This window comes from Diabrotica undecimpunctata, chromosome 7 (assembly GCF_040954645.1).
Source record: "Diabrotica undecimpunctata isolate CICGRU chromosome 7, icDiaUnde3, whole genome shotgun sequence".
Taxonomy (NCBI): domain Eukaryota; kingdom Metazoa; phylum Arthropoda; class Insecta; order Coleoptera; family Chrysomelidae; genus Diabrotica; species Diabrotica undecimpunctata.
The window spans coordinates 10,192,117-10,219,697 of record NC_092809.1 but is presented as its reverse complement, the minus strand read 5'-3'; the positions used below and the strand labels follow the sequence as shown (position 1 = coordinate 10,219,697).

General features: G+C 31.9%; 1 protein-coding gene across 1 annotated transcript in view; it reads left to right on the top strand.

The window, feature by feature from the left end:
- LOC140444962 (uncharacterized) overlaps nucleotides 1-26,160 on the top strand; it is an 84,083-nt gene extending 57,923 nt beyond the window's left edge. The window contains exons 4-5 of the mRNA XM_072536693.1: nucleotides 12,698-14,285; nucleotides 23,858-26,160. Coding sequence (XP_072392794.1) covers nucleotides 12,698-14,285; nucleotides 23,858-24,605 — 2,336 coding nt within the window. The 3' untranslated portion in view covers nucleotides 24,606-26,160. The remainder of the gene's footprint in view (nucleotides 1-12,697; nucleotides 14,286-23,857) is intronic.
- Nucleotides 26,161-27,581: the final 1,421 nt, after the last annotated feature.

Below are 27,581 nucleotides of genomic sequence, written 5' to 3'. Positions count from 1 at the left end.
CATATAAAAGAACGGAGAATACTTAGCATTTTTGTAAACGAACTTTTGTTTCCAATTTTATATCGTGGTAGTTAAAGATTTTTTTTTTCATTTTGACGAAAGCTGATCTGGCCATCTCGTATCGAAATTGTATAAGCTTAATAAATATACTAGAAGAAGAATGGCAAAAAATCAAAAACAAATGATTCAGAAAAAACATATTATATCAAATGATATAATAGGTCTTTTCTAAAATTGTTACCAATATGAATGATATTAGTGATGTTTAAAATTTCTTTTTTTATGCGTTGTTTAATTATTCAATGTTTTCTTACCTATTTACATAGACTTTGCTTTTTAAACAATTCCACCAGTCTAAGGGGGTTAAATCTGGTAAACGATGTGGCCATTTAATAAATTCTCTATTCGTCGGATATAATCTTTTATCTATTAATTGTTACAATAAACCTATCCATCGAAAATATTTCTTGAAGATATTCCCATAATTCCTAAATTTAAGCGGGGCACTTCATGTTGAAATGAAGTGTTATTAGATGGTACATCTCGATTATTTTTGGTTCATCAAAAAACTTGCTACAATAATGTTAAAATGTAAAAAGTCTAAGTAAACATGTGCATTTAAATTGTCGAATATTCTAATTTGTCAAAAGTATAGACCTACTAGCCGATTTCCAAAAACTTCAACTTAAATATTAACTTTTTGTAGCCCTTGTATATGTGATTCTAAAAATCAATTTGTATTTTGCGGAATCCAAAAGCCTGTATTATTAATTTTTTCGTTTAAACAAAAAGTTGTTTCTTTCGATTAAATTTGCAATCGTTTTCCAAAACTTCAATCTTCTGTGTGATCTGCCCTCAGTCCTTTGATGACTTTGAAGGAATTTGCATTTATGAGAGTTCAGTATCTTAACAATTCAAAATCGGTACCTAAATAGTTAACCTAGGCATGAGGATTTTCAATAACATTCAATATAACATACTGGCAATCATTTTCGCTCATAACTACTTCTTGTCGTCTTGATGTAAGTTAATCTCTGATTCTTTCATTTCTTTAAAATGTCCTTCATTTGTTTCATTAATTCTCTGTTCTAGAATTTGTTAATAAATAATTTTCATAATTCTGTTATTCTTAAAAAAAAAGTATTTATGCAAAAGTTTTTATGATTTATCTGAGTAATCTGGTACAATTTGGCTAGAAATTCAAGCAATAATTTCTAAAATTATCAGCTTTTCATCAGATTCCTCTACAATTATTATTAAATCTGACATTTTGATTACCTTTGTCTTTACAAGCAAATCAAGTAGTGTAGTAATTGGAATTATAATCCTTTTTCATACCAATTACACATTTTAAATTCTTCAGATACCATCTTCTATTTTAAACTCACCACAAAAGTCATTAAGTCGTTATTTCAACAACTGAACGTCATCTAAGGAAAATGATACTCGTTTCTGTGTTACGACATAAAATTATTCAGTTATAGCTGTAATTTTTCGCAACTAAGATAGTAGTTCGGTATCGCTGAACAAAACAGAGATATCTCCGGGGTATTTCAAAAATGTTAACAGTAATGTTGATGTATCCTATATGGTAATTTTCAACAGTGTGCAATAAGGCAACTCTTTCAAGTGCATTTTATAACCTGAATTGAATAAGTCGCTTTTGCAGACGAGATCCGAACACTGATATTGTTTAAATAAGTATAAGAGTGGCGTAGAAGATATGCGCTTTAAATTGCTGAATTAATATATATATATATATATATATATATATATATATATATATATATATATATATAAATAAATATAAATAAATAAAACTGTAATGTTCAGGAGTCCTAAAGAAATCTTTTTTTCTGGTACGATAATTGTGTACATCTGAATTTGATTTCAATCTATTGATATTAGCTTTTGTATACAGAATACTTCTGTATATAAAAATTGAGGGAACAGTGAGTATTTGATATTTTCTAAAATGCTCTCTACACGTATGTCTATATGGTAAATTAAAAATCAAGCGAATTATGCGCTTTTGGGCTATAAAAACTTTTGAGACATTTGTTGCACTGCCCCATAGAACAATATTATATGACAAATGTGAATAGATGATAGCGTAATAAACATTAAGTATCTGTTCCGTTGTAAATAAGTATTTGAGTTGCAAAAGAGCATAGTATCCAGAATTAATTTTTGAACATACATGGTTAATATGTACCTCCCAGCTCATATTACTGTTTAGATGTAGTCCTAAAAACTTTTTAGTGTCAGATAAAGTGATAAAATCATTGACGACTTTGACAGAGAAATTTTCCTTTATTGGAGTTTTTATATAAAATTGCATACATACTGTTTTAATCGAATTTACTATTAAGGAGTTTTTTTCGCACCAAGACGTAAACTCATGGGCTAAGGTATTGAGTTTTAACCTCAATTCCTCAGCATTTTCTGCAGATGCCACCAAAGTCGTGTCATCAGCATACAAAAAAATATTTTCCGTACTCATATATTTAGGCATATCATTGATATAATAAAGAAATAACAAAGAACCCAGTATTGATCCTTCTGGAACGCCAAGATCAACGTCATACAAATCTGATTGATAATGACCGACTTTGACATACATCTGTCGATATTCTAGATAGGATTGTAACCATTTTAAAAAATTACCTCGAAATCCAAGTCCGTTTAGTTTACAAATTGCTACATTTAAATTTATAGAGTCAAAAGCTTTAGTTAAATCAAAAAAGAGGGCTCAAACAAATTTCTTTTGATCTAATGAACTATAAATGAATTTAAAAAATGTTGTTGATGCACTTTCGGTTGATTTACCTGAAAGAAACCCATTTTGATATGAACTTATTATGTTATATTTACTAAGAAATGACAACATCCTTTTATGAATGCATTTTTCAATAACCTTACACAAGACAGTGGGTACGGTAATTGGTCTATAATTTTCTAACATAGTTTTGTTTCCTTTTTTAAATATTGGGGAAACGATACCAATTTTCAAATCAGTGGGAAAAATACCCATCTCTACAGATTTATTTATTAAATCAGTTAACGGTTGAATAATGTACACCCTCATATGTTTAACTAGCTTTGTGGAAATGCAATCAATACCCACTGAATTTACATTTTTTAAGGATGAAATAGCTTCGCCAACATCGCTATAGTCAATAGGATAGAAGAAAAATGTTTGGTCAACATTTAAGGTCGTATAGTTTTTAAATTGTGAATTTCCATATTTGGCATTTAATGCATTTTTTGAAAATGATGAAAAGAATACGCCGAAAGCATTTGCCATCTCTTTTTTATCGTTTATGAAACTTCCTAAGTGTTCGATTTTTTCTATGTTTTTATACTGTCCTTTTTTTCCAGTCTTGATATTAACTGTTTTCCAAATAAATTTTTGCTTTTGATGGTTATTTTTGTTGTGAAAAGTATTCTGGAAACAATGCTTTTTTGCTTCTTGAATTTTATCAGTATACTTCTTTGTGTCTTCTTTATATTTTAATTTTACATCAGGGTCTGCTCCCATCTTTAAGATTTCGTTAGAAATCCAGTTGTTAGTATTATTTTGACTTAATTTTTTTACAACCATAGGACAACATATATCAATATGATACAATATAATATTTACAAAAACAGTATAAGCAAAGTCAATATTATCAAGATTTTCATAAACAACCTTAAAATCCTCATGATTCAACCTTGTTTGCAATGTTGATATACTTGGTTCAGACAAATTTCTAAATATTATAGTATTCGTTATGTCATTTGTGTGGTGACTTGCTATTGAATTTATATTTGGTATTATAAGTTCCAATCCACTATGATCTCCAAGATGAAAATCTCTAACTATATATATGTATATATATAGTGTGTGTTAGATTAGACAGATGTTTTTAAATTATTTTAAATAATTGCTTTACCTTGTGACCATTGTCATTCACTTAACCTTTTTCCACGTGTGAAGTCCTAAAAAATTAAATTACCCTAATTTAATTTTTTATAAGTTCTCTCTTATACTTATCTATACTTCTCTTTATAGAAATCCCATATCTAAAAATCTCTCACTAGGTTTTCCTTGATCATTGATAAACCCTATCTACTGTTTCTAGAAACTTAAATCGTATTTTTCGCATTTTCAATTCGGATTTGATTTGATGGTGGTTATCATTTCGAGGTTGAACGTAGTTGTCACAATGTTTGCCGTGTGCTCTCTCATTTTAGCGCTTAGCGGAACTCGATCTAGACTTAGACTCAGACTCAGACTCAGCGTATAAATTATATTCTACAGTACTATGTCACCGTATATGCAGAACGGATATTATGAAAATACCAGGCTGATTGCAGAGGAAGTAAATCGACAATTGCAACTCTGAAACAAATTTTAGAAAAAACACTGGACACTTTTTTTTATTTTGTTGGCATTTTACATGTGTATCAAGTCACCTTATCCTGGAACCATATATGTTATTTTATTTGCAAAATTTATTATTTTTATTTTTTTTTACTTTAACACTTTGTAATATTGTTAAATGATATCACACCCTCAGTGCAAGACTGCAGTAACTCAAAATTTTATGGAAATGAAGTAATCATGGAATTCGATTGTAAACAGGCATATTTATCCCCTGTAAAACTTTAGTAACTTTCAAATGCTTAACCGGCTAAATATTACAAAATTTCTGTACATAAGTTCCGTGCAAAACTGTTGTAATTCTAATGTAACAGAGTTATAACAGTTTTGCAAGGATCATTGCAATAGTTTCAATAACAAGCAATGAAAGGCATGAAAAACGTAAGATATTTGTTATTTTAATATCTATGTGGTGTTTAATTTTAATATACAGCGTGTCTACGTAATCCATTAATGGCCGAGACAATAAATAAAGATTTACGAGACCAATCTATTCATGTAAGTTTTATGTCCTTTGTGCAACAGTATATTTTCCATAAAATGTGTGCGATGTTGTTTGACCATTTATTTACTAGATTGGCTTAAAAACACATAAATTAAGACTAATTATCTACAGCCAAATCGTATTTTTTCTTACGAAAGGAAAAACACTTATCTTAAAATATATATACGTATCTTATATACGAGAAGAGGACAACAACTAACAGAAAATGTGTCTACACTTTTTACAATTTTCTTCGTGCAAAAGTGTTGTAACTTTGAAATTCCTAATTTGTTTAGCATTAATATCATTTTATTTAAATTTATATTTTTGGTTAATGTAATTTAAGTTGAAAAGCATGCAAAATCATAATTAAATGTTAATTTTTCTTAAAACTTGTGTCTTATTTCACCGATATTAGCACGAAAATAAACAAAATCGTCTTTATCTCGAAACTTACTTATTTTGACTGCAGTTTTGCACTGAGGGTGCGATATATACGCTAAATTACCACCAAATTTCATGAAAATTAAACTTATACAACCATAGGTACAGATCAAAGTTTACGGACCACCAGAAATACGACGTTGTTTTGTTCTGATTTAAGCCGGTACGTAAGGACGTATTTTAGCCTTGTGGTGCCAAAAAGAAGAGATATCACTAACATATAGTCGCTAACTACATTCAAGGGCAAATGAACTTTTCACGGGGATGACTTTATATTTTAGACATAACTAGGGTAATGCGTCAAATCGTATCAAAACACCCCGGTGTATTAAGTCACTTCAACAAAGACAATATTATAATCATCCTTGTAGAAAGCTGACCACAATGTATTGATACGGTTATTTTACTCTACAATTCCCAATTTTGTCTTTACAATTCTATATCTCTTTTTATAATTACAGTTAATAATTTCTCACCAGTATTCCAAACATTTTTTATTTACAAACAAATCGCTATTTCTATTATAATAATTATAATTTTTTTTTAAATATGTTAATAAATATCTTTGTTTATTATTATTTTATTAATATATTTTTAAATTCATCTTTTATTTTCAACATGGAAGGTTCAAACTCAATCACAATCAAAAATTGTATAATTTTCATACAATTAAAATGTTTAATATTAATTAAATTTTACATTTATTAGAAATTAATTGTTAACAATAAATTCAAAAATAAAAATTAAATTAAATTTTACAAAACTACAAAAAATCCATCTCACTACTTTAGGTAGTTTTATATATTATTAAAAAAAACATATTGGTCGCATCAGAGTACACCATCTCGGAACAGGGAGGGCGTAGCAATAAGCACCAACCGGATAAAATATCCGTATCCCTGGTATATTTATTTGTTTACACGATCTATCGCTTTTCATGTCAGCTCACCTCTAAATGTTTATCATTCTAAACTCATTCTAATTAGTTTCTCTTTCAATAACACAACCTTATCTGAATCAGTGAGCTTTTGCTGATTTATGTGTGCAAACAGAGGTCTTCCGTACCTAGTTTTATCATTTGGGAACTATAACATCGGAAAAAATTATCAAAGTTCCTTGTCTGCTACACTCCATGATAGTATTCACCCTTGAGGTTACCAAATCATTACCCTAAAGTAAATTGTGTTTTCACGGATATGACTTTGTACTAAAGCATTTTAGATAGTTGTATCATGTTTATCCAATGTACCTTTATTGCCAAAAATGCCGCAATATCAGGTTTTTCTGACTGCGGGCTCCTCTTGTCCGATTGTAAAGTTAGATTTTAGCTGGTAAAATTTTTGTCTGAAACATAGCCCATCAATTTTGTTCCATTCTTTTTAATATGAATTTGGTTAGAGTTATTGATCTCTATGATTTTACGAGAATGTAGCCAGTGCTTCTAGGTTTTGGTGCAAGAGACCCTGGTGTTCTCCAAGCATTAGGTATATTGACTATATTGACTATAAATCCATCTTTTTCCTCAGTTTTCCATAATACTCTAGGCCTCCTCTTTGAAATTTTTCAAGACTACTTACTTATTTTTATGAAAGAAAAAAATCATTTAAAAATTTCAACTCCGCCACTGTTTTATAACAAATGGTAATAGCTACTCCGCGTTTACATCTTGATGGACCCACTGTTAGAAAAAGTGAAAGTATAAAGGCCGTTTGCAGCGGAAAGATACAAAAGGTTGTACCGCCGCTGAAGAAGACCGCAGCAATGCGGTGAATAGCATAGGAATACGTAATTATTAATCATGCAATAGCTCGTTATTCGTATCTTCTGAGAAAATATTAGATGTTTGACATAGATTTAACCGCAAGCTTGTTGGTATTGGAGCGATGACCTAATATTTATACTAAATAATAAAAAGAAACAAAAATAAATATTATAAATCATCCTCAAAACTATCAAAATTAATATACAACTAACACATGAGATTTAATTTAGGACAAAACATCATTGTGTGACGAAAACATTTGCACTGATTTTGTGTCGAATTTTCACAAAACTCCAAGAGACGGAGCCCAAGTGTAGCAGGTACCTCAGAGACCATAGTCGTCATGATATTCGTGTTCGGTGACCCCACAAACCTGGGGTCATCGAACAAATTTGTTATCACTTCGAAATGCACTTTGAAAAATGCAGTTTCCTTGTTCAATAACGTAATTCTCAGTTCCACACCAGCATTTTTGTTTCCAAAATTTCCTGACACACATACGAATCGAATGAAAAAAGTTTCATTGGGATCCATCCTAGTACAAAAGTTTGGTAGGTTTTGGATTTTTTACTGCTTTATTGCGTTACCTGTGTTAAAATAATTTTAAAGTTACTTTAACATATCTTGATGAAGCAAATAAATTTTGCAAAAGCTCGATATTAATAAAGGCCTTCTAAAAGTTTTATTTAAAAATCCCTTATAAAAGGTATATAATTAAATAGACCCTTTCAGGCTACACCACAGAATGTTTTCGGACTGAAAAGTCCATGATTAGTGAATTACCAGGTGTACATGAGTCAAGCTAGTAAATATTTGGTACCACCACATATTTGGGAGCCACTAAATATCATGTACACCTGGTAATACACTAATGATGGAGTTTTTATTCCGAAAATGTATTGTAATGTAGCCAGAAAGGGTCTTCTTAATTATATCTATACCTTTTATAAAGTATTTATGTCTCCTAAAACTTGACCACTGCAGTGGTTAGCGTACAGAGGTGCCACCTGCTAAGGCGGCCATGAACGAAAACGATTTATTAATATCGTTTTCCTCTGGGCTATACGGAATGTGTAAAAGATTAAATCTTTTAGCAAAAGAACACTAACCACTGCAGTGGTCAAGTTTTAGCAGACATTCGTTGGACTTTCCGAGTTCGAATTTTTATCAGCCCAAGTGTCTGATGAGGCATGGATACGCTGAAATGATTCAAACACTTTATTGATACCGACTCGAGAACGGGAAGTTTAACGAATTTGTCCTCCTAGGCCATATATTTATCCATTTAATATATATATATATATATACATATATATATATATATATATATATATATATATATATATATATAGAGAGAGCAGTTTTAATTTTTTTGTGTTTTGTATGGCCATGGTGTTGTATCACTCTAATAAAGTTATTGTAGTGTAAGACTTAGTCTGGGGTATTTAATAACAACTACAATACTATATGACTTACAAAATTTATTTAACCGTACAATGCACCTTAACAAATACAAATAATACATCTATGTATTTAACCAAGATGGTATGTTACGTACAAACCACTCAGTCATCCTCAAGTAAGTCTTATTCTGAATAGTCACTATTAGTATTACTATAGTATGCCTTTAAGTAAAATTTAGGAACAGATGGCAGTAATAGATCATTATACTTTTGTTGTGATATAGGTATTGAACTTTGTGATACCAGTTGCAAATATTTTGGCAAGGTAAGGTGTCGTCTTCGAAACCTAACAAGGTCAATCCCCTGGTTTTCATCACGAACATTACTTTTCAAAAACACAGTTCTCATGCTGTTTTGTTTTACTTGCAGTTAAACACAGTTTGACAAAAAACTTGTTGTTTGTTAATGTATCTTTGTATATTAATCAAAAGTGGATTTTGAGATGTTTTAACATCATACAAAGACCTAAAAGTTTTAAAATATTCTAGTTCCATATTATGTACAGTATATTTCATTGAGGTTTGTCTGACTAACTACTGCCAGTCCCAAGGCGTTAAAATTTCTATTTTATTTCAGATTTTAAGTTTTTTTCTCTTTCGCTCTATCAGCGCATGGACAGTGTCCGCCTCCATGTGGGTGTGATTGGGTATACAGCAGGTAATTGGTTATTTACTTGACCAATTACTCCCTGATATCGTCTATAATGCTTTCTATATGTTTTGTCAACTAATTAATGTGATTCATTACAAGTATTTGGTTTAAAGAATATTTTGAAGGTTGGACGAAAATTACGGCTTTTTGTGATTAGTCGATAACGAACCTGTCTTTAAAATGTATAAATTAGGTAAAACAGGAAAATAGAAACAGTGTTTTATAATTTGTATATTAATTAAAATATTTGTGTTGTTTGGTTGTATTTTCTAATATAATGTGTTTCGTTAAGAGGAATTTCCATTCTGTTGTATATAATTTAGTTTTTATTAATTTCGTTACAGATATTTACCAGAGATTTACTTTGGTAGTTGTACAAAGAAGATTGTAGTTTGTTTTTCTTAGATATTTCGAATCCTTATAGCTCTGTTTTTTTTAATTACAAAATTTATTTATGTTAGTAAAGTATAACCATATCAAATATTAATAACATTGGATTGTGAGTACTTGTGTGTGCTTTGCTAGTATAGTTATATGGCAACTCTAATTTATTGGATTATTTTTATTATAAACATTTTGGTTACTGATTTTCATTTATTGAAACAACAAATCCTGAAGATATTGTTGAAAATCGAACTGATATTCTACCGAGTCTCATACAGGAATTTAATAAACTTCTGAGTGATGATTTTTACTTGAGGATACTTATTAAGTATATAAAAGAAACAAACAATAATGCCAACCTTTTTATTCTGGACGTATCGGCCATAGTAGGATTTCTTCTATCTCACTGCGAGGAATGACGGTATCTGCCCATTTCAGTAATGCAGATCCGATTCCATTTCCACCGCGAGTAGTTCATCATAACTTTTGTCTATATCAGACTCATCTTCCACATCAAAACTCAAGACATCTTTAATAATATGCTCTTCATTTAAAACATCATTGCTTGGTGTATTATTTGATTCTGAAATAAAACTAGGCTTATAATGTTGGTTGTAGAATATTGAATAATATTGCTAGTCTAAGATTGGTATCAAATCACTACATTAACTTTTTGAGGTTATGTTTTTTATTAATTTAAAAATACGGAGCAAAAAAGCTTACCTGTAATGCAGAATCTTTCTTTCATGAGAATTATGGTACTTTATTCTTATTATTAGTAACAAAAAACTGTAAACACACCATAAATGGCAAAAGTACTATTATTAAGTCACTAACAGTCTTCATAGTGATGAACTATGTGCAGCGGTAATTCACATGCGTAGATTTAAGTCCACATGGTGTTCTATTGCTCTAAGTGAAAATGGACTTGGTATTCTTTTAAAGGTCACTATCTCAACTAGCAAACGGTTTAGGACCTAGTGCTCTATTCATAAAGATAATGTTCTGTCATATTTTGACCTCAAGGCCACTGTCTTTTCTCGTTGGTTGGCGTGGTTTCTACTTGTTGCTCTCATTTCACCGGCAGCAACTAAGAAACTTAAGAGTCGTTACTTCATTATATTTTTAAATATCACTATAATTCAATCTAATCAATTTAATAATGTTACCTAAAGTTAAAATCAAATTTAACTAATAATATACTGTTGGAAGTGCATCTTATGATCTTTTTAGTTCTCTGCAAATTATTGTTTTTTAGTTAAGTTCTTTACATATTTTTTATATACATGTACAATTACCACATGGTCTTTTGCTGTGCTAAGTTTGAGCTAATTTGTAAACTGTATTTAGTTCCAATAATTGTTTATACAACACAATCTTCTAATGTCCATTGTCGTAAGCTTTTTTACATATTTAATATCATTTGGTTTTTTATACTGTTCTTTTTAGATGAACTGATGATGTTTTCTGATTAGAAAGCGAAACGTCTTCAATAAATAGATGAAGTAGCCACTTTTTTGTGCAAGATATATATATATATATATATATATATATATATATATATATATATATATATATATATATATATATATATATATATCTTGCTAACCTGCAAATACCCCTAAAGATCTAAAAAATGAAGTTCATATCATGTTTGCATCTTAAATTACTGCAGTATAAAGCGAGAGCATTAACAAATCAAGGAATTTAAGTACGGTTATGTAATAGTAAGAATAATAATTTGAAATCATAATGATGAGAACAGAAAGCTGGTTGCCATAAGCTAATAACGTGGGATCAAGACGAGTAATGTTATAGTAATAAATAAATGTTTCCTGAAAATTTTTATCGCGAAAGTATCATCTTCGATATGAGATGGTAGCAGATTGTGATGTTCGATGATTTTGCAAAAATTGTTTATAGAGAATATTAAAATACAATTTAACAAATACACCCATTTCTGATATTTATGTAGCTCATTTATAATATTTGTATTTATTTTTAACTTTATGTTAATAAAAGTTATTATTGGAAGTTGGATTCTGCGTCGACAAAATAGGATTTCTTTGTGACTTATGTATGGGATTGTTTAAAACGTTTTGTTGGATGTTATAATTTCGCTGTGAAATGTTTCTGCTTCCTCTTGTAAAGTCGTCCAGATTATTGTAGCTTGATGAACATTTTTTGCAAATTCGTTCTTTGTGTTTAGATATATTCGGTATAGAGACGATACCGTCTCAGGACTTGCAACTTAATGTAGAGTCATATGTCGCCATGTTACTAATCCAACGGTAACTTTACCATCTTAATTTTATATAAGAAATAATGTAAACTAAATTTCAATTAGTAATTTTTAAAGGATTTTTACCCCCATATTTAGCGGCTACATTCATGTATTAACCTGACACTGATGATGGAATATTTATTCCGAAAACGTTTTGTCTATTTAACATAGCCCGACTGGGTTTTTATATACCTTTTTATAAAGGATTTTATTAAAAATTTTTTTAATAATTAATAGAGCTCAAACTAAATAGAAATTCAATCGTCTACTTTTATTTAAATATCTTTTCTCTAAGCAAAGAGTGCAAAAGATGGTGTTTTCAAGGGTAAACTGTAGACGTATTGTCTATTTCTAACATCATTCAAAAGCTTTCAGTAAACTTATATTTTGAATTACACTAATTTTCTCATTCTGTCGGTTGAATTTATAAAATTGGTCATAATGAATATGCAATTTGAAATCTGATTTTTAGGCTTTGACAATTTACTGAAGTCTGTGCTTTAGTTAGTTTTGACTCAATCAGATACTACTATTTATTGCTGGTGTTGGTCTGCTCAAGCATTCGATTTCGCCTGTATGATATCTTCAAGCGGATATTCCTCTAGCCTTCCCCTATCCGCACTCTGGCATCGCGATCGTTGGAGAACTAGCAACCTTACACGGGATTGTTGTTGTATCACATGTTTAAACTCAAAATTATTTACGGTATTAGTTGTTTAATTAAAATGTTTTATAAATTGTAAAGATAAAAACTAATATTTTTAATTTGACAATAATTTAATATTCATTTTTGTTTTAGGATTTGAATCCAAACCCCATAAATATGGAGAAGACGAAGAGACCTTTGCGCTTCAACGAGCTGAGACAGGTGACGCTAGAATCAACCGTGAGCAACAGGCGAAAGTTGTAGATCAAACCAAGCAACCGAAAAGCTTCAGTACTGCTCCCAGACAAAAGTACAATAACAACAATAACAATGACAGAGAAATTTTCAAGAGTTCTAGTAGTTCTAATTTCTATAACAATAGAAATAATGGTAAAGAAAGAGACGAAGATTACGATGATAATGTAAATATTAACCAGAATCAAGACTATGAACAGAAACGTAAAGTTGTGAGAAACAAATCTAGAAGACCTGTGCAAAACAGAAACGAACAAAATGAAAACAACCAAAACGCTAACAGAAACAGTGAATTTAATCGAAATCAAAACAATGAATTTAATAGGAATCAAAACAATGAATATAACAGAAACAATCAAAATGATTACAGTAGAAAGGAAAACAAAAACAGTGACTACAACAACAACAGAAATAATGAATATAATAGAAACCAAAATAACAATTACAATAGAAATCAGAACAACGATAATAACAGAAATCAAAATAATGACTACAATAGAAACCAAAATAATGATTATAACAGAAACCAAAACAATGATTATAACAGAAACCAAAATAACGATTATAATAAAAATCAAAATACGGAATTTAATAGAAACCAGTACAATGACTACAATAGAAACCAAAATAATGTTACTAACAACAATGATTACAATAAAAACACACAAACTGCTCAAACAAGACGCCCAGCGACCAAATTCACTGGCTTTGTTAACAACTTCGCGGGTAGCTATGAACCAACAACCTCCAAACCAACTTCAACTACCTTGAACTCCGAGCAATACTCTACAGCCATTAACAATTACAAATCTAGAAATGGACAAAGACGTCCACAAACAAGCGAATACACTGATAGTCCTGTATACACAATCAGTACTCCAGCTCCATTCCGGCAACAACAATACAACTCGCCACCTAGCAGAAGTACCAACAATGCACAGTATACTTCGGCTGCTCCTAAGCAAAGCACTAACTACGATGACAATTACGACATACCTAAAGTAAAATCAACTGTAGCTCAAGATTATAACACTCAATACGACATACCAAAAGTTAAACCAGCAAGTAGTACCGGAACACAATACAACACTCAAAAGACTACCGTAAGCCTATATGAAACGACAAAAACCAAGCAAACGTTCAAATCAACAGGCTCTGAGAGGACCGAAAACTACCCAAGTAACAATCCTAAATATACAAGCAATTTTGAAAAGAAACCCACCACTCCCTTTAAACAAAACGACAACTACCCAACAACTTTAAACCCCAAGCCCTTCAGCGTTTCCAACAACAATTTCCCTACGACCTTTGCACCAAGAACCAATGCCGCCTATAGTCAGATTGCTCAACAAACTTCTACCTACAACCAGAATCGTCAAAGTACACAAAACAGTCCCAGTTCATTCAACAGTACGCCAAGAAGTACGCCTTTTACCCAGTACACACCAACTGTACCCAAGCTCAGCTCAACAACTCCTGTCAGCAGGTAAGTCGATAATCATTTTAAATTTTTAAAGTTTTTTTTTGTATAAAAAGACTAAAATTTAAATACCTAATAAACCAATATTAACAAGTTTGTAAAAAGTATTATAAAATTGAACATAAACTTCTCATGTTTGCTCTTTAAAAACGAATGATTATTAAAGTAATTTTTAATTTCTTTAGGATTTAAACAATAATATAAACTATACGTATATACACTAAAATGGCAGCTGTTCCGTCCATATTTAAGGTGGCCTATGGCTTTATCATTTTCTAATTTAATTTTTTTGTTTCTATGTTGCTCTTTATCCTTTAGACCCCACTTTTTTGTAACGTAAACTAATTTGGAACAATTATTAGCAAATAAGCAAAAAACCACCCCATTATTATTCCCTAGTTCATTTGTAATGGCACTGACAGGATCTTGATCAGTATACCTTTTCCTGTATACTAATCATGGTCCTCGGACATCAAGATCCGGCAGGAGAAGACAAGCACACGGGGCTTCTCAGGCCGTTATCCAGCGAAATCCCTATGAGATTTTTTTGGTATAGTACTTTGTTGTTTTTCGTTTTCACTTTTATTTCAATTTCTGTTTTATTTCCCCGTTTTTCTTTATTATTTAACTAATTTTATTTATATGTAGAATCTACACTATCTATACAGGGTGGTCCTTAAGTAATTGTACAAAAAGAAACAGTAGATTCTACACTTTAAAATATTAGGATTTAAGCCAAATTGCTTTAATAAAATGTTGATATTAAGAAAGATACAGGGTGTTAAACTGCAAAATTAAAATTTTATTTTTCACTATAACTTTCATGTTTGTAAACATTTATGTATTAAAATCTACAACTGGGTACTTTTAAATATGATAAATTATAATTTGATGCACACTTTGATGTAACTGATAGAGGGCCACTTATGCCACATATGTTGTATAAATTTGCACTTAACTTTTTTGCTCTTTAAGCTACATGTATTTAGGATAAAAAAATATTCAAAAAAAAACACATTATTTTAACAAAAAAAAGGTATACTTGTTAATAACTTCAAACCTCAACAGTTTTCGAGATAATCGCATTTTACAAATCAGCTGCATAATTCTGATTTAAGGCAATTACTCCAGGCAACGAAGAAAAAATAGACAAAAACATTCATACTTCTGAATTTTGGTATAAAATATCTTTAACTAAAGTTAATAGTTAACGAAATATTAAATAAAATAAATATATCAGCAGGATAATTAATAATAGGTTTTGACAAAATAACAGAATAATATGATTTTACATCAAACATTTTACGTTTTATGTTAAATTAAAGTCATAATTAAAACACTTTGTTTACAAACCAAATTGAGAAATAGTTAAACTATATAACATAACTTTTTGTCAAAGTAAGTGTTCGATTTTCTTAAAACCATTTTCTTTAATTCATTTGTCAATATATTCCATACAAGATCGTCTCATATTAAATAACATTATTGGTTCTAAAGAAACTGCTGCAGTAGTTTTGTCTTCGCATAGTTGGTTGCGAATGTTTATGACACACGTTGTTTTAATGCGCCCCATACACCAATATCAAGCGGAATGAATTCGGGGCTACGTAGTGGCTATAATATATAATGGATGAATATATCGATGGCATTACTTATTTATATGATTACGTTACAGCTTACGAGTAACTATAATTACATCTCGAACAAATGGACTATTAGGATTTACTAACTAACTAATATTACGCTGAACTAAATTGCCTGTGTGTTTACTATATTTATAACAATATTGGTTATTAGGACAACAATGATGTTTTTGTAAAAATGCTGAGTCTTTCAGGTTAGATTTATAGCAAAAGTATTATGAAACAGGACACATATGTGTTATTCAATTCCTGTGCTCTACTTCCTATTTATCCTAATAAAAATGGGTAAACAATTTACGTAATGAACAATAAGTATTCTTTTCGGATTTTTTATAAATTAAATAATTATATCAATATCTCATCACATTGCCAAGGAATATGACTACCACGACCAATCCAACGTTCAGAAAAGTTGTATTTAAGTATGTTCTAACTGCCTTCTCTCTAGAATGTGGTTGTGTACCATCTTGCATAAACCACATATTTTGGGTTTGGGTAGAGAAAAAGTAATACAAATCCATTATCGAAACTTAAGAAGCGATAGCAAAGGGACATTGTAAACATGATGACGGCCAACGTTTGAATACGGACATGGCCCCTAAAGAAGAAGATGAAATATCTTTTCTCCAATAAGACATTTAGCACATATAACAAGCATTTTTTTATGTTACATTAACATCTTTGAGTTGTTTTAATAAGAATAAACTATGAATTATGCTTATCTACAGGTATCCAGTGCTTTACCGCACACATATCAAACTAAGAATTATTGTGCAGCTGACTTATAAAATGCATTTATCTCGAAAACGGTTGAATTTTCAGGTTACTTACAAGTATACCTTTTCTTTGTAAAAATAATGTATCTTTAATATTTTTTAACACAAATAGAGCTAACTTAAAGAGCAAAAAAGTTAGGCGCAAATTTATGCCACACATGTGGCATATGTAGCGCCCTCTATTAGCTACATTAAAGTAAGTATAAAATTATAATTTATCCTGCTCAAAGGCATCCAACTGTAAATTTTTGTCCAAAAATATTTACAAACATAAAAGTTATAGCGAAAAATAAAATTTTAAATTTCCACTTTAACACCATGTCCCTTTCTTATTATCAACATTTTATTAAAGTAAGTTGGCTTAAATCGTAATATTTTAAAGTATAGGATCTACGGTTTTTGTTTGTACAATTACTTACGGACCACCCTGTATAATTTGAATCATCATAATTGTCTCGGTTAGCAAATATTCTTAATCGTCCAGTTTTGAATCAAAATACAAATTTTTGACAAACTTTTAACTTGTCTTTCGATACTTATTAATAACTGACAGTTATTGGCGACGTTTGATGCTGAAATAAAGCAACTGAAACAATTAGTTTTAACAACAATTGTGATTAGAAATCCCAAAAATTAAAATTATTGATTTGATTTCACCATCTCTGTTTTTTGTTTCATAAGTTTATAGTGTGTCCTAATATTGCAACAAATATGGAAGTATACCAATTGGGCATTCTACAAAAATGAAGAAAGATTATAAAACAATATCGCTGGTGCTAAAAACCATCAACTATGATCAACATCAGTGGGTGATATGTGTAGATTTCAAGATAATGAATTTTTTTCTAGGACAACAAGGTGTCTATACAAAATATCCTTGTTTCTTGTGTCTTTGGGATAGCAACTCACTCACTTAATCACTAACCCAGAAACCGAAATAAAAGTACGAGTACCACTAGGAAAGAAAATAAACGACATTAACGAGAACACATCGGACATAATAGAGAGATGGGATAAATCGAGGGAAGCAATCCAAACAACATGCGCGACTCTATTAAAGCGTGACAGACGGAAGAAGAAAGAATGAATGTCTGATGAGATAATGGATATGATGGATAAAAGACGTAAATTCAAGAATAAAAATGCAGAAAAATACCAGCAGATCCACAAAATCATAAGAACGAAAATTCGAGAAGCCAAAGAAAAATGGTTTTCCAACGAATGCAGGGAAATAGAACAATACGAACTAAAATACGACAGTAACAATATGCACAAAAAAATAAAATCAATGACAAACAAGAGGAAATTCAATAAGTCACCCAACAGCATAAAAGATGGCGATGGAAATCTTATCTCGGAGCCATCAACGATCTTAGAAACATGGAAATCATACATAGAAAAATTATTTGCATCTGACAGGACTGATGATCACCTATATGGAGAAGGAGAAACAGGACCTTCAATCCTTAAATCGGACATAGAAGATGCCATTGCAGCACTAAAAAACAATAAGTCAGCAGGTCCGGACAATGTACCCTGCGAAATATTAAAGATCCTATGTAAAGTAGACAAACAGTTCTTTGACAATCTAGTTGAACTTTTTAACAACATATATAATAGCGGTAAAATCCCGGAGAACTGGCTGCACTCAACATTTATTACAATCCCGAAGAAACCAAATGCCCAGATCTGTGATGACTACCGGCTTATAAGCTTGATCAATTATGTCACTAAAGCGTTCACTAAGATCATTCATAGAAGAATATATGATAAATGTGAGTCAAATATTGATAGATCGCAGTTTGGCTTTCGGAAAGCACTTGGAACTAGAGAAGCAATTTTCGCTCTCCAGGTGCTTATACAGCGGTGTAGAGACGTTGATAAGGACGTGTATTTGTGCTTTGCGGATTTTAGAAAAGCATTTGACAATGTCAATCATGAACAATTGATAGATATTCTGCGAAAGACAGGTATTGACGACAAAGACGTTCGAATTGTGGCAAACCTATACTGGGGTCAAACAGCAAGAGCAAAAATTGGCAACGAACTCACTGAAAGTGTACAGATCAAAAGAGGTGTCCGTCAGGGGTGTATATTATCCCTACTCCTATTCAATATTTATTCCGAAGAAATATTTAACAAATGTATGGAAAATGCAAATGAGGGCATAAAAATAAACGGCGAGCTAACGAACAATATAAGATATGCCGACGACACGGTGATCCTTGCCAGTACCATAGACGAATTACAGCAGGTAATGGAAAGAGTTTATTCAGTTAGTGAGGAATACGGCCTGAGTCTCAACTTCAAGAAGACAAAGTGGATGCGGATAAGCAGGAAGCAACAGCCTGCTCGACAGTTACGGATAAGTAACATACTAATTGACCATGTAGAATCTTTTGTGTACCTTGGCACCAACGTAAATGCAAAATGGGAACAGGCCACAGAAATTAAGGCAAGAATAGAACGAGCTAGAGCAGCATTAAGCAATATGAAAAAGCTCCTTATAAGCAGGGATTTGTCTCTTCCCCTAAAACTACGTCTAGTTAAATGCTACATTTTTCCGATCTTACTGTATGGTATGGAGGCCTGGACGCTGACGGAGACGCTCACAACAAAACTAGAAGCATTCGAAATGTGGGTGTACCGACACATTCTTCGTATATCCTGGACCGAACATGTCACCAACATAGAGGTAATCCAAAGAATCGGAAAGGAGAAAGAAATCGTGAATACAATTAAACAAAGAAAGCTTGAATATCTAGGCCACATATTGAGACACGATAAGTACCGTCTACTGCAATTGATTGTCCAGGGAAAAATAGACAGTAAGCGAGGGCCAGGCAAGACACTCGTGGCTCCAAAATCTGAAGAAGTGGTTCGGGCTCACATCGGTCGAACTATTCAGAAGCGCCGCAAACAAGATCAGAATTGCCAAATGACCTTCTAGATGCTTTAGTTCAATGACAAGCTAACGTAATTAACGAAACATTGGTCGTACGAGAGAAAATAATATTACCTCCGTTGCATATTAAAAAAAGCCTGAGTATTTGATGGGCCTCAGATAAAACAACATAAAAGATTCCCATTTTTCAGAATCGATGACTGAAATTGAGTCTATAGCATGGTGCACTTTTATTAAACTTGTGCTGTCGACACTGTGTAACACACATTGGTCAAATATTGTCCTTTTGAGGCATATGGGTAGGTTTGATTTAAATACATAGTTTAATTTACCAGTCGCTGCCTAGGCTAATCCTATGTGACGTGAGAGCTCACATATCTGGTTATCTCTACCTAACCGATTTACATGTCCTAAGTACTTATACGATGCAGTCTGCACAATATCCCTTCCATCAACAGTAATATTTCGATTTAGCACCAGATTAGTTATCATTTGCGTCTTGTTCATATTAATCTTTAATCCGACCTCCAAGATACCACCACCGACTATTCTGGTGAATGAAGAGTTATGTTAAATATTTAATAAAGTAACAATTGCTAAATTTTAGTCTTTTATCAAAAGATTCTTATAATAAATTGAACTATACAAGTATTCGACAAAGCCCTACATTATTTAAAATCACTATAGGTCCCAATTTAAATTATCCAGATCTTCAGATGATTTACTCTATATAAAAATAATAAGGTAAGATTTACCTTAAATAAATCACTTGTGGTGTCTTGCTTATGTCACTTTAATTAAATTAAAACATTTAACACTTTTATTTGCTTTCACATATATTTTTTCTTTATGTCAGCCTCCTAAATCGATTAAATCATACAACTAAAAATTTGAGGATTTACACACTATTCATTGGTGGGAGTACTAATGATATCTGAAAACACTATCTAAAGAAAGATAAAATTTAGTTAATAAGAATATTAAAATATTTTACTATACCTGAATATGGAATATTTAGTGCAGTTAAGAAGAAGTAACCACGAGTATATTTTGATTTATCTAACAGCATTTATTACCTTTACCATTTAATTTTACTAACTGAACATTTTCACTCTTATTACGGGGATTAAGATTAATTTAGTTAAATATGTTTTACAAGACGCTATTGTGGTAAAAAAATATTTTAAAAGAAACAATCTAATTCAGATTACGCCAAAGAGATGTTCTATTATATATCCGTATCCTATTCAACATTACTTTACAAAAAATATAGAACTACTATACAGAAAATACACTGCCCGTGCAAAATTAACCAGCCAATCGAAATTTTAAAGTTTTCTCCTCTTAGTTTTATTAAATTGCCCCGTATAATAATTAAATATATTGTCTTTACCCATTCACTGTTTAAAAGTTTGTAATTTTTTGTGGCTGGAATAAAGTTTTGTTATGGTGCTATCATAAAATCGAATATTTACTAAATTATATGAATAAAACAGTGCTTGTAAAATTGAGTGTATTTCTTTTTGCTTTATTGTTGGTTGCTTTTTCTGGAAAGAAATTTTTTTTAAATAATAAAGAATCATTTATAATAAGGCCAAATCTAGTACCGCAATACTTACGATGGATGTTCCATTCGGAATATTGAAGAAAAGCTTGGCGTTTCACGAACTACAATATCCGATGCTTTTTAAAGATTTTAAGAAACTGGTTCTGACCCAAAATCATCTAGACAGGAAAGACCAAGGACAACAAAGGCCGTAGAAAATCGGTTTCTTAGACTTCATGTGATTCGAGAGCGAACAGTTACTGCTACAGCTTTGATTAGGAGGCTAACAACATTCATGTTTTATTTGATACTATACGTAGGGGATTAAACAAACAAAATTTAGTTATGATCTGTATATGCTACATGCCCTTTATTGGGCGCAGCTCATCAAAGATTTTAAGAAACTGGTTCTGACCCAAAATCATCTAGACAGGAAAGACCAAGGACAACAAAGGCCGTAGAAAATCGGTTTCTTAGACTTCATGTGATTCGAGAGCGAACAGTTACTGCTACAGCTTTGATTGGGAGGCTAACAACATTCATGTTTTATTTGATACTATACGTAGGGGATTAAACAAACAAAATTTAGTTATGATCTGTATATGCTGCATGCCCTTATTGGGCGCAGCTCATCAAAGATAACGCTTAGAGTTTTTTTGTGCTTATGCAAATTGGAATATGGAAGATTGGAAAAACGTTATGTTTACAGACGAGTCACGTTTTACGAGATATTCAAATAATGGTCACCAAAAAGTGTGGAGAACACCTGGAGAATGCTATGCCCAATGTAGCTTTTCTCCCAGATTGCAGATTGTTCACACATGTTGAAATCAATAGGTATATAGGATAGTTCCTTACATGCATTTTATACGTGAAATTGTCTCCTAATGCAGGATAATGCTCACTTTCACATAACCAGGGTAACAATGTAATACTTTACAGATGTTGGTATGCCTGGACTCCTAAAAGTCCAGGTGATCATTTGTAGTACAACTTGAGAAGAGCAGTTAGGCAACTTAAGTCGAATTTAAAACTCTTATAGCAATGGAAGAGGCACTGGTAAACGAGTGGAAACAGATATCGCAAACGGAATTGTTTCTTTGATTCAGTTCGGTTAATTTTGTGGGGTAGTGTAACTAGAAAATTAGCAGTTAATACCTGAGGAAAAATAATAACAAAAAATTTACAAATTGTATCATTTGAATCCGATGACAATATCTCTACTAGAAGTAAGAAATACCGACGTCCACAGTTAATTTTACAAGGTAAGATTGAGGGCAAGAGATGATATAGACGCAGACGGATATGTTGCCTAGCTAATCTTTGAACTTACACTCACAGGTGCAGAGAGCATGGTAAAAATCCAAAACGATCTCTCAAGACTCTTCCATTGCAAAAATGGACTAAGACAGGGTGATGGACTATCGTGTCTCTTATTTAACCTGGAATTAGAAAAAATAATTCGAGAGTCGCAGATTACTACGAATGGTACTATCTTTAACAAATCAGTACACATTGTCGGATACGCAGATGACATAGACATCATAGGTAGGTCCACAGAATCTCTGACTGAAGCATTTCGGTCGTTAAGAGCATCTGCACACAGAATGGGACTAAATATAAATGTTCAAAAGACCAAATATATGTGTTGCACTAGGTCAAGCAACCCGACACCTACACGAATAATAATTGATGACCTAGAACTGGAAGGTGTTGACACCTTCATATACTTAGAGTCGCTGCAAACCAAAGATAACAACGTCAGTGAAGAAATCAAAAGAAGAATAGTGCTCGCCAATAAGTAATACTATGGCTTAAGAAGACAGATGGCCTCAAAAATGCCTAGAAAAATTAAACTGACTGTATACAAAACACTAATAAGACCAGTGCTAACATATGGTTCAGACACTTGGACACTAACACAGAATGACCAAGAATTGCTCAAACGTTTTGAGCGAAAAATACTAAGACGAATATATGGAGGCATAAAAGAACTTGGTTTGTGGCGCAGGTGTTACAATTTTGAGTTGTATAGAAGATTTGGAGAACCTGACGTTGTAAAATTCATTAAGGTAGCACGCCTCAGACGGATAGGTCATGTAATCAGACGAGAGGAAGATGCCATAGTCAGAAAAGTTTTTGACCGAAGAGGGCCGATCGGACAACGAAGAAGAGGAAGACCGAGACTTAGGTACCAAGACAACCTAGAAAATGATTTGAAGTCTATCGGAATTAGAGCATGGAGAAGAGTTGCCAGAGACAGGGGCGAATGGAGGATTGTTCTGCAGAAGGCTTTGGCTTATAAATAGCTGTAACGCCACTGATGATGATGAATCTTTGAAAATGGACTCATTTAACATCAACTGATCAATGTCATCGCCAATATTACAAGAAGATAAGCACCTTTTGAAGAAGAGTGTAATGGAATTACCAAGACCTAAATCGTTTGCATCGCAAAATCTTCATTAATAAATAAGCCTTATTTGTTATTTCTATGACTATATTAATTAAAGTATCTATCCATTATAAAATTTCCAAAAATTTTAAATTAATTAATCTGCTTATAATAGTATAACAACTTTTAGTTTTTTCAACCGAGTAATTCGGAACAGAACTATTTTCACTTTAATGCCATTAAATATCATATTTTTTCTTGTAATATAAAGTTGTTCATTTGATAGATAAATAATCGCTGTTTTATCTTTTAGATCAAATCGCTTTGACGAGACCCAATACGACGATGGATCGTACAGCTCGAAGTACGACTACGATGGCGACAGACGAGATGACGAGTTCCTTAAAACTGCTCACAGCCAAAACATAGCAGCCAGCAGAAACGAGTTACAAAGAACGAGCAACAACAAACAGCAACAGACAACTCAATTAGCTTCGCAACCTGCAAGAACAACTTACGATGTTCCTAAAACCTATCCATCCACTCCTAAGGACGTTCCAAGAACTAATCCCTCCCCTTCCCAAGTCACTAAAGATACTCCCAGAATATATCCATCAACTGCAGTAACTAAAGATGTTCCAAGAACGTACCAGTCTTCGTCGCAAGTCACTAAGGACGTTCCAAGAACTTATCCGTCAACACCTCAAGTAACCAAGGACGTCCCAAGAACTTACCCGTCAACGCCCCAAGTAACCAAGGACGTCCCAAGAACTTACCCGTCAACGTCCCAAGTAACAAAGGACGTTCCAAGAACTTACCCGTCAACGTCCCAAGCGACAAAAGATGTTTCTAGAACTTTCCCATCCACTCCACAAGCAACAAAAGATTCATCCCGAACTTCGCAAGCTACTGAATCACCTAAGACCAATTCTCAAGTGATAAACAAAAAACCCGCACCCCCTAAGAAAGACTACGACTATGCTTACTACGACACTGGAGCAGCGAGTGAGCCTGACTACGAAATTGATACCGAGATTAAAAAATCAACGGTCAAAAATTAAATGGTTAAAATTATTAAATATTTTTGTTGTTAATCTATACGGCTGGTACTTCCATGAAACTTAATTTTTACAAAACTGTTTATTGAAAAACTTGATTGTACATAGGTAATATATTATTGGCTGATTAGATATAAAAAAAATACCCTAGCCTCCGGTTTGCTACTTAAAGAAAAAGTGATGGTCGTAATTCAATCTTATGAATCAACAGCTGAAGTAATGTAGAGGAAAGTGGCCTAATATTGGATACATTTTTTTAACCGATACTTTTTACAAAAAAATAATTCTAATTTTGTTTTTAGTAATTTATTGATCTAACTATCTATTATGTTCTAGTAGGATTGAAATAACTTCTTAACAGGTATTAAAAAATACCTGTAGGCGATAATAAAATGCTAATAAAAAACCCAAATTCATCAGTTTACAAAATAGTCGCCTAATATTGGATAGGGTATCTGATATTAAGAAAAAGCTTATTTTATGTACACGTACAATGTAAACCATATATTTGTTGTTCTTTTGGTGATTACAATATATCAATTTTATTTCAGTAAATGATATTTATTATTCTGAAAGGTACAAAAATAGAAAAATCGCAAATGGAATTAATGCTGCCTTCAGCTCCACCGCAAGCTTCATGTCACCATCTGTAGCATTTGCAGTAGCGTATCCATTGTTGTCCAGCTTTGTCGAAAGAACAAAATTCAAGGCAGTAGATGCATTCCACATCCTCTTCTTCCTAATCCATGTTATCTTCAGAATCAATGAAAACGGTATTTCTTGCTCAGACTCTGATGAATTTTAACAAACGACTACTGTTTTTCTTTTGTTTTTGAATTTAATTTTTTGCTTGGGTTCTTTGTGTAAATTATATCAGCGTATGTTTTCTTTCATTTTTTTTATCTTTCTGCATGTATTAGAGTCAAAGTTGACCACTTTCTTAACACCGCTTGCAGTTTTAGGCGATAGTGCTTCTTCAAGAGCTTTTTATAAGGCGATCCACTAATTAAAGCAGCTGCACCAGATTCTTTTGTCTGTTGTCTGAAATCTGTTGATTATATATTACGTGAAAATACAGAGAAGAAAAAGGAAAAATATTTCTAAGCCAATAATACAATCGCAACGTAAATAAAATAAAGTTCTGTGGAAGTATTAATATTTGTAATTTTTCTTCTACAAGATTTCGTAAGGAGGTAAAATAAAATTTTACAAAATTTGATCTTGTTAAAGAAAATTTAGTCAACGTAGAAGTTGGCTTAAGGCAAAGATTAGAAACAAAAACATGTCAATGTTTCCATACAGCCACGTTCATTTGGTTGTGAGCGTATTGTAAAAAATTAAATTTAATATTTTTTAAATTCTTTAGTGTATATTTGTTATTTTTGGCTGTATTGACAATGAAAGAAGTCTGTTTTTATAATATAATACATTAGAGCCCAATAAAACAGTATTTTAATAAAATCGAAGATTAAGATATTATTTCAACATTAATTTAAGGTTGTACATATTGTATTTTATTTGTAAGAATAAAATAAGAATAAAATTATTGTTACTTTTATATATTTTGATTTACATTATTGAAACTGTACGAGCTATGATGATAAGTCATACAATAATAATTCAATGCATGCAATAATGCAATCCCTGTATAAACATTAAGCAAATTATCATAATAGAGGAATAGTCTTTAAGTATTTGTCAAACTCAATATCCATTTGTACTGCTTAAATGCTTAAAAGTTAATTGGATCTATGTATAATAATTATGACCAAACGAGAGATAGACGTTTAAGTAGAGATCTGGCATAAAAATAATAGGCAGTTTTTTTAATAGAGGAAATTAGTAAGGTTTTGGAATTGATCTGGCGAACTGAGAATATTTTGTAGGTTTCGACTGAAAAGATTATTTTTTCTTTCGTTGTTAAAGTGGGGACAGTCTACGAGAATATGTTTAACAGATAGAATATTACCACAGTGTGTGCATGTAGGTGGATCTTGGGAAGTCATTAAATGTTTATGAGTTAGTCTCGTATGGCCGATTCTAAGTCGGCGAATTAAGATTTTGTTTTTTCGTGTAATGCAAGGAAACTCAAGCTTCTTGACGCTGGGATGGATGTCACGAAGCTTGGAAGGGATTTTATTCCAGTGATCTTGCCATATAGTTGATGGAACACAGTGAATCGTAAAATGATGTTATAACTGACTCAAAGTGAGTTGTACGTTAGTTAGTTTACTTTATATTATCTTGAAAACATAACCAACAAAGGCACTAGTTCTGTCAATTGTAGTAAATATTATTCTAATGCCTACATAGTCCAATCGAATGATAACTACGAGATCCAAACTTCATTGGTCATTCTATTTGAAGGTAATGCACATCGCATATTTTTGTCTACCGATAAAATGCTTTGTTTTTTATGCAAACAATCTGGACATGTAGCTAACAGTTGCCCAAATACAAATGTCCCTTCAGTTTCTACAGAGAATCCATCAACAACTGAAGAAATACCATCCTCACCTGTCCCTGGAATGAAGAGAGCCTTTTCGAATTCAACAGATTCCAACGTAATCAACGTGTCAGAAACACAAGAAGAAATTTCACCTGCAATGCCACCTCCTTATCAAGATACAAACAGAAAACCAATGAAGCAAGCCAAGAAGAAGTTAAAAAAAGATTCGTCTGATAGCTCCAAAATCACGGATGCCTCAAAAGAAGCAATAAAAGACTGTTTTAGTAAGTCATCACACTCTTTTTCCACTTTTATAGATAATTTCATAAGTTTTCTTGAAAATCGTTACGGTAGTAGCAATCTATTATCTGAAGTCCAACAGTTTACACATGACATCAAATCATTACTCTCTGACATGTATAATGTTTATCCTTTTCTAACAGATAGGTCACTAAAATACAGATTTACAAGAATATCAAAAAAACTCAAACAAGAGTTTCAGTCTGACACAGCAGACACAGTGAGCATAA